The sequence below is a fragment of the Sus scrofa genome, chromosome 8 (genome assembly GCF_000003025.6).
Source record: "Sus scrofa isolate TJ Tabasco breed Duroc chromosome 8, Sscrofa11.1, whole genome shotgun sequence".
NCBI classification, from domain to species: Eukaryota; Metazoa; Chordata; class Mammalia; order Artiodactyla; family Suidae; genus Sus; species Sus scrofa.
Window position 1 is genome coordinate 30,456,022 of NC_010450.4, and position 13,601 is coordinate 30,469,622.

The 13,601-nt window shown below is 40.0% G+C and overlaps 1 protein-coding gene across 4 annotated transcripts in view; it reads left to right on the forward strand.

Annotated features, from left to right (window-relative positions):
* Window positions 1–13,601, forward strand: part of WDR19 (WD repeat domain 19) — a 99,731-nt gene that overhangs the window by 2,053 nt on the left and 84,077 nt on the right. Inside the window, exons 1-4 of one of the 4 annotated variants that reach the window (XM_021101111.1) lie at window positions 7,774–7,900; window positions 10,159–10,250; window positions 10,782–10,847; window positions 12,859–12,984. In XM_021101111.1, coding sequence (XP_020956770.1) covers window positions 7,895–7,900; window positions 10,159–10,250; window positions 10,782–10,847; window positions 12,859–12,984 — 290 coding nt within the window. In that variant the 5' untranslated portion in view covers window positions 7,774–7,894. The other 3 variants (XM_021101112.1, XM_021101109.1, XM_021101110.1) reach the window with 3 other exon arrangements.

Genomic DNA, 13,601 nt, shown 5'->3' on the forward strand with positions numbered 1-13,601 from the left:
TCACTTCTCTGGTTAAATTGATTCTTTGACTAGAGTTTTTCTATAGACAAAAAGGCAGGTGGAGGACCTGAGTGGGGGTCTATACTGGAAAGACCTCAAGAGTCCTGCTCAGTTACAACTAGCCTGGAATTTTTCAAACATGCTGAGGCATAAAAGTTAAAACTGAGTAGTCATACCAGGTGAAGACTAAAGAAAATGGCAATTAAATGCAATGCATGATCCCGGATTGAATTCTTTCACTATAAAAGACATTACAAGAAGTTCCCGTTGTAGCTCAGTGGTTAACGAACCCGACTAGGAACCATGAGGATGTGGGTTTGATCCACTGAGGTAGGTTAAGGAACCGGCACTGCCATGAGCTATGGTGTAGGTTGCAGATGTGGCTCGGATCCTGTGTTGCTCTGGCTGTGGTGTAGGCCAGCAGCTGCAGCTCTGATTGAACCTCTATCCTGGGAACTTCCATATGCCACGGGTGCGGCCCTAAAAAAGACAAAAGACAAAAAAAAAAAAAAAAAAAAAAAGACATTACACAAGAACTGTTAAACTTGTGTAATGTGACGAGATTAAGGTAATGTACTGATGTTCACTTCTTGATTTTTATGGTTGCATTGTGATTTTGTAGACAAATGTCTTTGCAGGAAATACAAAGTATTCTGGGATGATGGGGCATCATGCAGGCAAGGTACTTTCAAACAATTCAGGGGCGGGGGAGAAATTTCCATTCCTGTAACTCTGTTTCAAAATTTGGTAAAGTGGTTTTAAAAGATAGATCCCTTTTAGGCTTAACACATATTCTCTGTGTTCTAGGCCTCCTCCCACTTTTCCACAAAGCTAATTTCTTGCCTTCTTCAGATGCATAGGAAACATGAGTGGAGCTGAAAATCATCTACAAATAATTGAATATTGAAAACTGCACATCTGAGCTCAGAATTGCCAGTGACAGCTTTTCTCCATGTTAACTCCACCAACAGGAAATATATGTTAAGCAAATGATCCATATTGCATATGAAGCAGACAAAACTCAGTTTCCTATTTCTTCCTTCCAAGAAATCCTGAGAAGCCAATTGATACCCTTTCCCTATTAGAAGAGTTTAGAGAGTATGAAGCATGGGAAGAGATGTTGAAACCTTTGAAATGAAGAGCATATTTTTTTTTACTAGGAATATTTATTAATTAGAAAGATAAAAATGTGTTCTATCTTCAGGGCTAGCTTTAGGGTTTGAGAGACATGATGTAACCAGAGAGTGTTAGGGCCTTAATGTTATTGAAAGTGGGGTCCAGCTGCTGGCCGCTCTAAAGCCAATAAAGAGGCAAGATCATTGGGAAGGAAAATTAGCTTGATTTCAGATGCTGGCAACTGGGGGTGCAGGTAGGGGCAGACTCCTGTCCAAAGGCCAACTACCCCCACTGACAATCAGTGGGCAAGAGCTCTTACAGGCCGAGGGAGGGGGCTAGGGGCAGCACCAGCGCAGTCCCCTCTGACCGTCATCTTGAAATTGGTCATGCAGTGATCAGAGCAGCATCATCTTGATTAAGTGCAGTGAGTCTTTAGATCCAGGGTTGGTTTGTTCCCATTTCTTTGAGGCCAGTTCTCAGAATCATGACAGCTTATGTCACAGCTGAGTCTGGTCACCATGTCATTAACTTCTTCCACGTGGTGGGGGTTTCAGTATCTGTAAGACAGCTCACAGGATATGGCTCCGAATCTTAGCTTTATCCCTTGAAAAGGAACTAAAGGCCCTTGACTTTGCTTAATGACTACACTGTTATTATTTGGCCTCGATTGCTTGTTTTCCTTTGTTTCTTGCATTCCGCACATCTCTGGTTAATTCCTTGACTAAAATTTTTCTACAAAGGCAGGTGGAGGACATGGTGGGGGAAGAACTATAGGGTCTTGCTCCATTTCATTAGCTCTGGGTTACACTTGTGTCCTTTTGTGCATCTAGTGTCAATTAGAACAAGCCTAAGGGCAGGTGTCAGGCCTCTGACGGCTTCTCCCTCTCAGTCGGATCCTATGTGTTTATCATAGAATGTTGGAGTATGGCAGTTATACTGCTTATCCATCACTTTCACTCTTTCAGAAGATTGTGCCTCAAATGGTAACTTTTCCCTAGGTTCCAAATGGATCCCATTGCTTGGCATTTTAAAATACCATTAGAATGTCCTTATATTTTCTTTTTTTAAAGAAAAATTCACATTTCTGGAGTGTTTTCAAGAAAAAAACTTGAAGTCTGCAGCTACTTAAGACAGTATTCACATCTTTTAACCCTACTACCCTAATTTTTCCTATTGCCCTTTTATTTTCTTCGATTTCCTTCCTTCCCTTTGCCATGGCTTCTTCTCTGCCCTTTTAGAGAAAGTACTGTCTTCAGTCATTTACCTTTGGAGGACAGAAGTTTTTTAATCACTAACACTAATTATTGGACTAATGGATACCCTTTGATCCCCGCATGCTTCTCAGTGTGGACCCGAACACCCAGCTTAAGAAAAAATTTGAATCTCCAGATATGGTATACTCTTAGGGGTATTCAGAATAAGGTAAGGCATGGCTTCTGTGCCAGGTTTTTCATGAGATAAACAAAAAACCTCCATCGTGTGATTAAGTAGATTCAGTAGTTGTTTAATGACAAGCTTTAAACTGAACTTCCACTGCATGACGTGTGGCCCTAACAATGGAAGAAAAAAAAAAAAAAAGTAAAGTTTCCATGTTTATACATGTTTGTACATAGAATTTTTAAAATTAAGTCTTGAGTTCCTGTCATGGTTCAGCAATAACAAATCCAACTATTATCCATGAGGATGCAGGTTAGATCCCAAGTCTCACTCCGTGGGTTAAGGATCTGGCATTGCCATGAGCTTTGGTGTAGGTCATAGATGCAGCTCGGATCTGGTGTGGCTGTGGCTGTGGTGTAGACTGGTAGCTGCAGCTCTGATTCGACCCCGGTCTAGGAATTTCCATATGTCCCAGGTGCATCCTTAAAAAGCAGTAAATAAATAAATATGAAATTCATAATAATATTAACCATTTTAAAGTCAACAATTCAGTAGTACTGAGCATTCTTACAATGCTGTGCAACCACCGCCTCTATCTAGTTCCAAAATATTTTCATAAGAAAACCCTATAGCCTATAACCCTATAGTAATTACCCCTACCCCCACACCTCTTTCTGCAGTTTCTGGCAACCACCAATCCACATTCCATCTCTATGGATTTACCTCTTCTGGATATTTCATATAGACTCATATTATATGTGACTCTTTATGACTTCTTTTATTTAGTGTATTTTCAAGATTCATCCATGTTATGGCAAGAAATGTATCAATGCTTCATTCCTTTTTCTTGCTGGAATAATATTCCATTGTATGTGTACACCACAATTGGTTTATCCATTCATGGACATTAGGTTGGTTCTGCCTTTTGGCTAATTTGAATAGTGCTGCTATGAACATATATATATGAGTATTTGCTTGAAACCCTGTTTTTAATTCTTTAGGGTATATAACTAGGAATGGGATTGCTGAGTCATATGGTAATACTATGTTTAACTTTTTAAGGAATTGGCAGACTGGTTTCCAGAGCAACAAAGCCATTTTACATTCATGAGCATAGGTTTTTAGCAGAAGTAGCTATTCATCTTCAGAAACAAAACAGGCTTTCCATCTGCTTCTTTAGATTTGGCATACTCGAATAAACCATGATTTCAAACTCTGTAATCACAGAGTTAAAGGGTTGGGGGAGAGAGAGAAAGAGAAGGAAAGAAAGATGGGCTTCATTTCTAGAAATTGTTTGAGTAAATCTGGGTTGAGCCTGAGCTACCCCAAGTGACCCCCGAGTAATTCTAACAGCAGTCAGGAGTAAGAACCACAATATCAACTCAGGGGAGGTAATGCAAAAATTTCCCTTAGAGAATAGGAATCATTGGATTGTCATGGACCCAGAACTAATTTTAATTTCTTAATTTCCTTGGCTATTTGATTCATAGCCACATATGTGCACACAGAATCATGCTTGGCACAAAACTGGACAAAGATAATTGGCTTAATGTTGAATATTCAATTATATATTAAGCTTAAAATTAATTATATATGATAGCAATTAATAATTTTCAAATGATGTTAATATTTTTAGCTGCTGACATTAGTCAGGGAACCAAAGGGAAATGTGTTCAGTTTAGAATCCTCTAATCATATATACATATATACACACACACACACACACATATATATATATATTTTTTTTTTTTTTCCTTTTTAGGGCCACACCTACAGCATATGGAGGTTTCCAGGCCAGGGTCAAATCCAAACTGCAAGTCCTGGCCTACACCACAGCTAGAGCAACACAGGATCCAAACCATGTCTGCAAACTACACCACAGTTCACAGCAATGCTGGATCCTTAATCCACTGAGTGAGGCCAGGGATCAAACCCACATCCTCATGGTTACTCTTCAGGTTCTTAACCCACTGAGCCGTACTGGAAACTCCCAGGTATTATTTTTGAATACACTATCTTTCCCTAGTTAGTAATTGTTATGCTTGTTAGACTTCCTTTCTATATAACATTGATAGGAAATTATTTCCTCAAATGGCAATTTTTTTTTTCTTTTAAATGGCCACACCTGCAGCATATAGAAGTTCCTGGGCTAGGGGCTGAATCTGAGCCATAGCTGCAAACTATTCTGCAGCTGTAGCAACACCTGATCCTTTAACCCATTGCCCTGGCTGGGGATCATACTCATACCTCAGGGACCCCAGCCCCTGGAGCTGGGTTCTTAACATGCTGCACCACAGCAGGAACTCCAAATGGCCATCGTTTCAAAGTCTGGAAGTGTAAATGATAAATTGAAGGCAAAAATATAAGATGGTCAAACAATACTGGTATTTACTGGAAATATAGTGTTCAATAAAAATTCTATTTACATCCATTTTTTTAAAAAAATCTGAATTCCACCTAAATTTCTTAGTTCCTTTATCTGCACTTAATATTAAATATTATTTTCCATCTCCAATGCTATCTCTCTTCCTCTTCACCCTGGAAAGTTTCTTCTCTCTCTCCCTTTCTCTCTCTCTAGAAAAACAATTTTTCCTGATAGTAAGCAAGTTATGTTCCTCATTTTTCTCAGCATCCTTTTGACAAGCTTCATGCCATTTTTACCAGTTTTTGTAGTGGATATAAATTTTCATAATGCCATATTTTTCCAAGTAAATTAGAGGTTCCTGGAGATTGCTCTGATACTTATGCATGTTTAAATAAACAATCAATTTTAAGTTATATAATTTATTTTATTTTTGTCTTCTCAGGGCCAAACCCACAGCACATGGAGGTTCCCAGGCTAGGGGTCCAATCAGAGCTGTAGCCGCCAGCCTATGCCACAGCCGCAGCAGCCTGGGATCCAAACCACACCTATGACCTACACCACAGCTCACAGCAACGCTAGATCCTTAACCCACTGAGTGAGGCCAGGGATCGAACCTGTGTTCTCACAGATATTAATCAGATTCGTTTCCACTGAGCCTTGATGGTAACTTCTTAAGCTGTATAATTTATTTTAGAAAATAGCTCCATGCACTCTGGAATCACCCCTTCCCATAGACTAGCTAATGCTTCAGTGAATCTCTCCCAACACGTGGACACCAGATCCTTTTGCAGATGAACAGGTTTAATCACGTTACATAATTAAGTTACAAAGTGTTGTTACTGGGTTCAAATCCCGTTTTACCTCTTCAACTGTACCTCATTACCTCTAACGATGCTTTCCCTTTTATCCATCTATTGAAGTCCTACCTATTCTTTTGGCCTAATGAAAAAAACAGAATAATAAAAAACAAAAAAACTAGGCATTAATTAGGATCCCTGTTTTACGTAAAATAACAATACCAAATGCTACTTGCAGCTTAAAAATAATAGCTTGAAAAGTGACTTTCAGAAGGCATGTATTAGGAAAAGATTTGTTGCTTTGTAAACTTAAAAAAGGAATGGACTGTTTTCAGTATAAGACATAATGATAAAACATGGAGGGGATTTAGGAAACTATTTGCTTTTTAGGGCCGCACCTGAGGCATATGAAGATTCCCAGGGTAGGGGTCTAATCGCAGCTACAGCTGCTGGCCTCCTCCACAGCCACACCAATGCCAGATCCAAGCCATGTCTGCAACCTACACCACAGTTCAAGGCAATGCCGAATCCTCCCTAACCCACTGAGAGAGGCCAGGGATGGAACCCACAACCTCATGGTTCCTAGTGGGGTTGGTTTTGCTGCACCATGAAGGGAACTCCTAGGAAACAATCATCTAGAGAACTGCGGCCTCCAAGTGTAATCTACAGAAGGGCCTAATCAGCATCACCTGGGGACTTGTTAGAAATGTAAATTCTCCAAGTCCATCCCAGAATTACTAAATCAGAGGCTCTGGGGGTGGGGCCAGGCAATCAGTTTCAGCAGGCCCTGGAGGTGATTCTAACACCCACTAAATCTACCAGATACACAGTAAAGTTAGAAAACCAATGATCTAAATGATTCAGCCTCAAAAGCAGGAAAAAGGAAAAGCTGAGTTAATTGGTATGGGAAAACTAAGATCTATTTTATCAGGATTGCATCCTTTTCTATTGCTCAGTACTAAGCAACCTAATAAATGTGTTATATTTATTATTTGACCTAAATAAATGTGTTAAAGACATATATACACCATAATTATAAATTCACAGTAAAACTGGTACATACAAGAGCAAAACTTAGAAATATGTTGCTCAAATTATTATTATTGGTTTTTTTTGTCTTGGTCTTTTTAGGTCCACAGTGCGGCATATGGAGGTTTCCAGGCTAGGGGTCTAATCAGAGCTATTGCCGACAGCCTAGCCACAGCCACAGCCACAGCCAAGCCAGATCTGAGCCGCGTCTGCGACCTACATCACAGCTCAGAGCAAAGGCAGATCCTTACCCCACTGAGCAGGTCAGGGATGGAACCCGCAACCTCACGGTTCCTAGTCGGATTGGTTTCCACTGCGCCATGAGGGGAACTCCCTCAAATTAATATTTTGATGTAGGAATTTGGTTTTTTTTTAACTAATTTAATTCTCCTGTCATGTAAACATAATACATAGAAATTTATACGCTTTTTCTCCCATTAATTGGTCTCATGTCAGTTTATTTCTCAGGCCCTAAAGGTAAAAGTAAATTTTTGTCTCTCCTAACATTCTGTAAACCTAAAAAGTCCCATTCACTCTGTTTTAAATATTACAAAGGCCATTTCTGAGTTTTCACTTCTCTATAACCTTTTTCTCCTTCACCCAATCACCTATCTTAAATAATCTCCGTTTGAACGTGCAGGTCTTGCATTCGAATTTAAACATCTGAAGATATAAATATGTCCCCCAAAGAAATCAGTCTTCAACTTTAACGTCCTTTGAATAGCTGCAGAGTGATCTCTCTATGTAGATTGCGTTAGACTATTTGCCCCAGGAACCAATTCCCTCCTGCTTTAATCCAACGCTCCTCTCCTTTCTTTTTTTGAAATTTCTCCGCGCCCCCTCTGGCCACCATTGCCTTTTCAGCAGCGGCGGCCGAAATTTACGCAGGCGCCTTCCGGGTCTCCCATAACCCGCCTCCTTCTGGAGGGTTTCATCCCATTGGCCCAGACAGGAAGCCGAGGCGCAACAGAGCCTTGCGACGCCTAATTTCTCTGGGCCTTGCTACGCTGGCATCCTGTGATTGCAGTCCCCGCCTTCCGCCTCCCGCCCCCACCTCCCCGACCCCGCGAGGCACCGCCCTTCAGCTGACGTTCCCTGATTGGCTACTGCTCGCGCGGTCTCCTGGGTGACGGGAACGCGGTGGCCTTCTCGGAGGAGACTGGGTGCGCCTGCGCACTCGCAAGCCTCGCGCGGCAGCTGAAGCCTTGAGATGAAGGTAAATAACTTACAAACCCCGCGGGGGGTGGGGGGTGTAGGAAGACGCGACCGCTAGCTCTTTCCTTTTCCCACTGAGAATCATTTTGAGGGTAAGGGATTGAACCCGCCTTTCCTCTTTCCGAGTGCGTGAGAAGTGGGAAATGGAGGAGCGGGATGACCACGGAGAGGAGAGCAGGGGCGAAGTTGAAGGAACGAAGGGAAAGGATAATTGAAGAGGAGAAGGCGGGGAGGGAGGCCTCTCATTTCGGAGACCGTAGGCGCAGTTGATGCAGTGCAGAAAGTGGGAACCCTGCCACATCTGGAAATGAGTAGACTGGATCTGGGCACCCCGAACTTCTCACGGTGGAAGGAACGGTTTGTGTGAATGCGTTTGGAGGGTCGCGGTGAAGTTCACTTGTTCGGGTGTCAAGCTGTCTCATCTTCTGCGAAACCCCTGCAAGCCGCGCATTTGCTCAGTGCCTTAAAAAGAGTGAAAAGCCTCCGAAAGAATAATCTCAAATTGTATTGCCTGGGACCGCTGCAATTTTCGGATCACCTGGTAGTACATTATTCACTGGGAAATCTGCACACGCTGGTCTCAGTCTCTAGAGAGTCATCCTCTGCACGCACCGTTTCTAGGCTTGGGCTTCTTGTGAACCCCATTCCCGTCATTGGCTACAGCTCGTTCACCCTTCTCTTTACCAAGCAATACCCCTCACCCCCACCCCTACCCCCCGCCCTGATCTGGCAAAGAAGTGGCTTAATTTTAAAGTTATTTTGTACGTTCTCGGAGCTTTTGGTGGGGATTTGTGAGTTTGGAGTTAACAGACCGGTAATCTTAACTCACAATTCTGAAGCTCTTCGCAATTTATTAAGTACCAGAAGTAAGGAGATACTATTCCTAGTTTACAGTTGAGAATTCTGTGCTTGAGGCAATTTAATCAATTTAAGCCCTACAGCTGATAAATAAAAAGCAAAATCTAAACGTTGGTTTTGTGGATGTGAAGCTAGCACCTTTTCTAGGGTATTGTATGTGTATGGAGCGTCTATATAGTTTCTTTGAAGAAAAGTAATGTGTAAGATCACAGCCGGGAGGAGTGAAGTTCAGGTTTAGGGATCCTTCACGTGCATGCAGGGGTTCCAGGACAGTGTGGTCGTCAAATTGCAGAAAAATGCTTTTATACCCCCTTTTTTTTTTCTATTAAGGTTTCCTTAATGCTCCACAAAACTTGGATATACCTGTGTTATAGCCCGCCTCTGTTTTCCGTAGAGGTGGATTTAACATAGAAAGTGCCTGTGATTGGTCTTTAATTTTGACTTTTGAAAGAGTTTTGTGTTGCCATTCAGACTGTGAAGCCACCTAAACTTCACACGCCTAAACATGGGCATCATTGTTTAATCTGTAATTTAACCTGATACTAAAAACTAAATTTATTTGTTCAAGCTCTTCTGTTCCTAGATGTTCTAGATCAGTATTGTTTGATGTGAATGAGTCAATTTAAATTAAAAATTTTAGTAAAATTCTTTAAAATGCTTTTTAAAGAAACAGGGGAGATTAATAACTTGCTTTACCCGCATATCCAAATTATTATCATTTCCACATGTCATTAATATGAACAATTATCAGTGAGATCGTTTTTGAAATCCGATGTGAATTTTATATTTACAGCACATCTAAATTTGGACTACCCACATTTCAGACCTCAATAAAATTTCAAGTCCCCCTGTGGTTTGTGGTTTTCATATTGGATAGACAGTTCGTTAGTGTCTAAATGCAAAGAATGATTTTTCAGTTAAGAAAGTGTCCACCCAATAGCCAGATTAAGCACTTAATGATGAAGTAAATATAACTAATGGGCAAAGGAAAAAATTATTTTGAAGAAAGTGTAGACATTTTGTATTTATATCACAGTAAAGATTTTTTAATGGCAGTCTTGTTCAATTGAATCCCCCAAATCCATGCCAGTGATAATTAATCACGTTTAAATTATTTATATCTTTAATAGCTATAAAACACTAAATTATAAATCTTTATGAAATTAATATTCAAAAGCAAAAAAGTTTTATAATAAACACTGCTGTAAAATTGAGGTCCATACTTTACCAGCCAGATTGTTGATTGATTGATTAGTCATTTTGCTCTCTTGTTGACTTCTTAGTCAACATAGGCTTCACCCTCCTAAATCCTGTTTTCATTATCATGTTTTGACGTCATTTCTAACCAACGCATAATTGTATGTTCTGAAAGTATAAAAATTGTATTTTTGTGTGTTTTAGCGTGTTTTCACACTGCTCGAAAAGACTTGGCTTGGCACACCAATATGGTTTACCTGGCAAAAAACATCAGGAAACTACCTTGCAGTAACAGGGTAAGAAACTTGTGTTAATCATCTTGACTCCAGGTGGTTGTGTGCCCACCCAACCACACTATTTAGTGGAGATTCTTGGGTGATGATTGAATTGTATGAAAAGGTATATATTTATTTCCACTAATGTCACAGTTCACAGATCCTTTTCTCTGCTAATAACTTTTTCCATATAAATTATGAAATGATCATGAGAGAATACTGAAGTTACTTGTTCAAAAAAACTCCCTTTTTATGGCTTTTTAGGGCCACACCTGTGGCATGTGGAAGTTCCCAGGCTAGTGGTCGAATTGTAGCTACAGCTGCCAGCCACACCCACTCGAGATCTAAGCCTTATCTGCGACCTACCCCACAGCTCACAGCAATGCCAGGTCCTCAACCCACGGGGCGAAGCAAAGGATCAAACCTGCATCCTCATGGGTACTAGTTGGATTCGTTTCTGCTGCACCAACAATGGGAATTACCAAAAAACTACTTTTTATATAAATAAGAAGAAACATTTAAATCACATCTTTGTGTTCTGATTGCTTTTAGAGCTGATCACATTGTGAAAATCTTTGATCGCCATGGTCAACAAAGAAGTGAAATTAACTTATCTGGGTAAGTACGGAGGCAGATCAAAAACTTTTTCAAGCTTTGTTGCCTAAAAGATAAGAAAACAGTGTCTTAAAACTATAATCAAGTAGAATTTTATGACTTATATCTAACCTGTATTTGTTCTTCTGCTTTTTCCATTTGAAAGAGATTTGGTTTTTTTATACCACAAGTAGTCAATGGACTATGTAGGTATATAGCATATGAGTTAGAGTTTATATTTATATATATGCATACATTCACAGATAAGCTTTAAGGCAGAATTATAAATGAATTCATATAAAAGAGTTTTTATTTAATTACAAACAAGCCTTAGTGTGTGTGTATGCAGATAAGATAAGCCTGGGTGACTGTGGTATATCCTCTCTAATAATCATTGGAAAATAGTTACTTTATACATACTACTTAAGGGACAAAGGCTTTATCCATTTTAAGGAAATCATTTTCGATGATGGTAAGTATTACAGGCATTTTTAATGATTCAGTGTGATCATTAGGTATGTTTATTATTTCACTGACAGGTTCAGTGGTTATTACAATGTGTAGAGTCCCTCACCTAAATGGTCTTAGACTGCTAGGCTTTTTATTTTTATTTTTTATTTTTGGGCCTCCCTGTGGCATATGGCGTTCCCAGGCCAGGGATCAGTTTCGAGCCTCAGCTGTGACATACTCCTCAGCTGCTGCAGCACTGGATCCTTAACCCACGATGCTGGGCCAGGAACTGAAACTACCTCCCAGCACTCCAGAGCTGCTGATTCTGTTGCACTGCAGCAGGAACTCCTGCCAGGCTTTTTAAATGCATGTGTCCTCTCTGTAGTTTATCTCCACCATCTTTGCAAATCAGGTTGCTTTACTTCTCTCCCACCCACCTGATAGCACCATTTTGGCATTTCCCACCACTCTCTTAATTGTTACTTCTGGTTTCTGTATTCCAGGAAACAGAGGGCAAGCTAGATAAAGAAGGCACTTAATAAAAACTTCTTTGGGAGTTCCCATCATGGCTCAGTGGTAACAAATCCGACTAGGATCTATGAGGATGTGGGTTCGATGCCTGGCCTCACTCAGTGGCTTAAGGATCTGGTGCTGCCGTGAGCTGTGGTGTAGGTAGCAGACAAGGCTTGGATCCTGTGTTGCTGTGGCTGTGGTGTAGGCTGGCAGCTGTAGCTCTGATTCAACCCCTAGCCTGGGAACTTCCACATGCCGCAGATGTGGCTCAAAAAAGCAAAAAGAAAACCTTACCAAACCAAAAAAAACCCTAAAACTTCTTTGAGGAGTTATGTTATATAGAGCATTTCCTATTTATAACTTTATTGTCTTAATCCAACCCCTTTTCTTATTAAGATAGTAAGAAATGTTATTTCCATTTCATATTTCCGAATTCAGTCTTACTATTTGCAATCCTGCATCTACCCAGCCTTGATCTGTTTATAATATACAGTTTATCCATATACAGCTTCGTTTCTTATCAGTACCTTTTTCTCTTTGTAAATCTGAAATAACCTTCCAAATTTGATCATACAAATAACCTCTTAATTCCAGATGTGATCATTTGTAGAGGTGCTTGGTGAGTTTGTTTTACCAAAGGCCAGGTTCTTTATAGGTTTCAAGAAAATCTGCTGGAGTTTCCTTGTGGCACAGCAGGTTAAGGATCCAGCATCGGCACTGTTGTGGCCCAGGTCACTGCTGAGGTGCAGATTCGATCCCTGGCCCAGGAACTTGCACATGCCATGCGTGCAGCCAAAAAAATCTGCTAGTTTATTTGGTATAATTATATTTAATATAGTATATGGAAATATTTAGAATTCATATTTTTTCAACTTCTCAACAACAAAATTGGTGCTAGTATTATTGAAGAAGTGAATGCTGCGCTATATTTTTCACTTTAGAAAGTTTATGACCAATTCAAAAATAGATTGAACGATCTTGTTATAGACAAAAATCATGAATAGCTGAGTGTTCAAAATTTTTTCCCCTACATAAAAAAGTATAGTGGATGTTTTGCTCTCTTTTTTAAAAGTAACTGTGTCGCTATGGATTGGGATAAAGATGGAGATATCCTAGCAGTGATTGCTGAGAAATCCAGTTACATTTATCTATGGGATGCCAACACAAATAAGACCAGCCAGTTAGACAGTGGCATGAGGTAAGGATAACTTTTTTAATTTTTTTTAATCTTCACGTAGAAGCATGATTATTTGCAGATTTGATGCCAGCAGTATTTACCACTTTCATTATAAATGAGATGTATTCATGAGTTTTTGTAAAGAAAAAGTTCATCTTTTTGTTATCCTATTAATTTGCCCGATTAATTAGAATAAAATTGTTATAATTATAAAATATAGTAGCTTCTTCAAAAGTTGCTTCCAGTGGAATATACTAAAAAGTCCAAGAACAGAGAAAATGTATATGGGAAAATCTGGAGATGGTGTTGACTGCAGGCATGGCTGGATCCAGGGGTTCTAATGATGCAGTCAAGATTGTCTCCATCTCTCAGCTCTTCCTTTCTCTGTATTAACTTCTAAGTCAGACGTCTTATGTATAATCATAAGAAATCTTATGTATAATCACACATATACACATACACATATATATAATGCGTATAGTAATAATCGGTGCCTCTTGGTGTCACGGGGCCTGCCGATGGGTAGGAAGAGATTGCACACATACCGTAAGATTAGACTTGGCTTTTCCAGCTTACTTAGCAATGAATAACTGAACCCAGACAAGCAGGGTGGCCCCACACAGAGCAGGACCAAATGT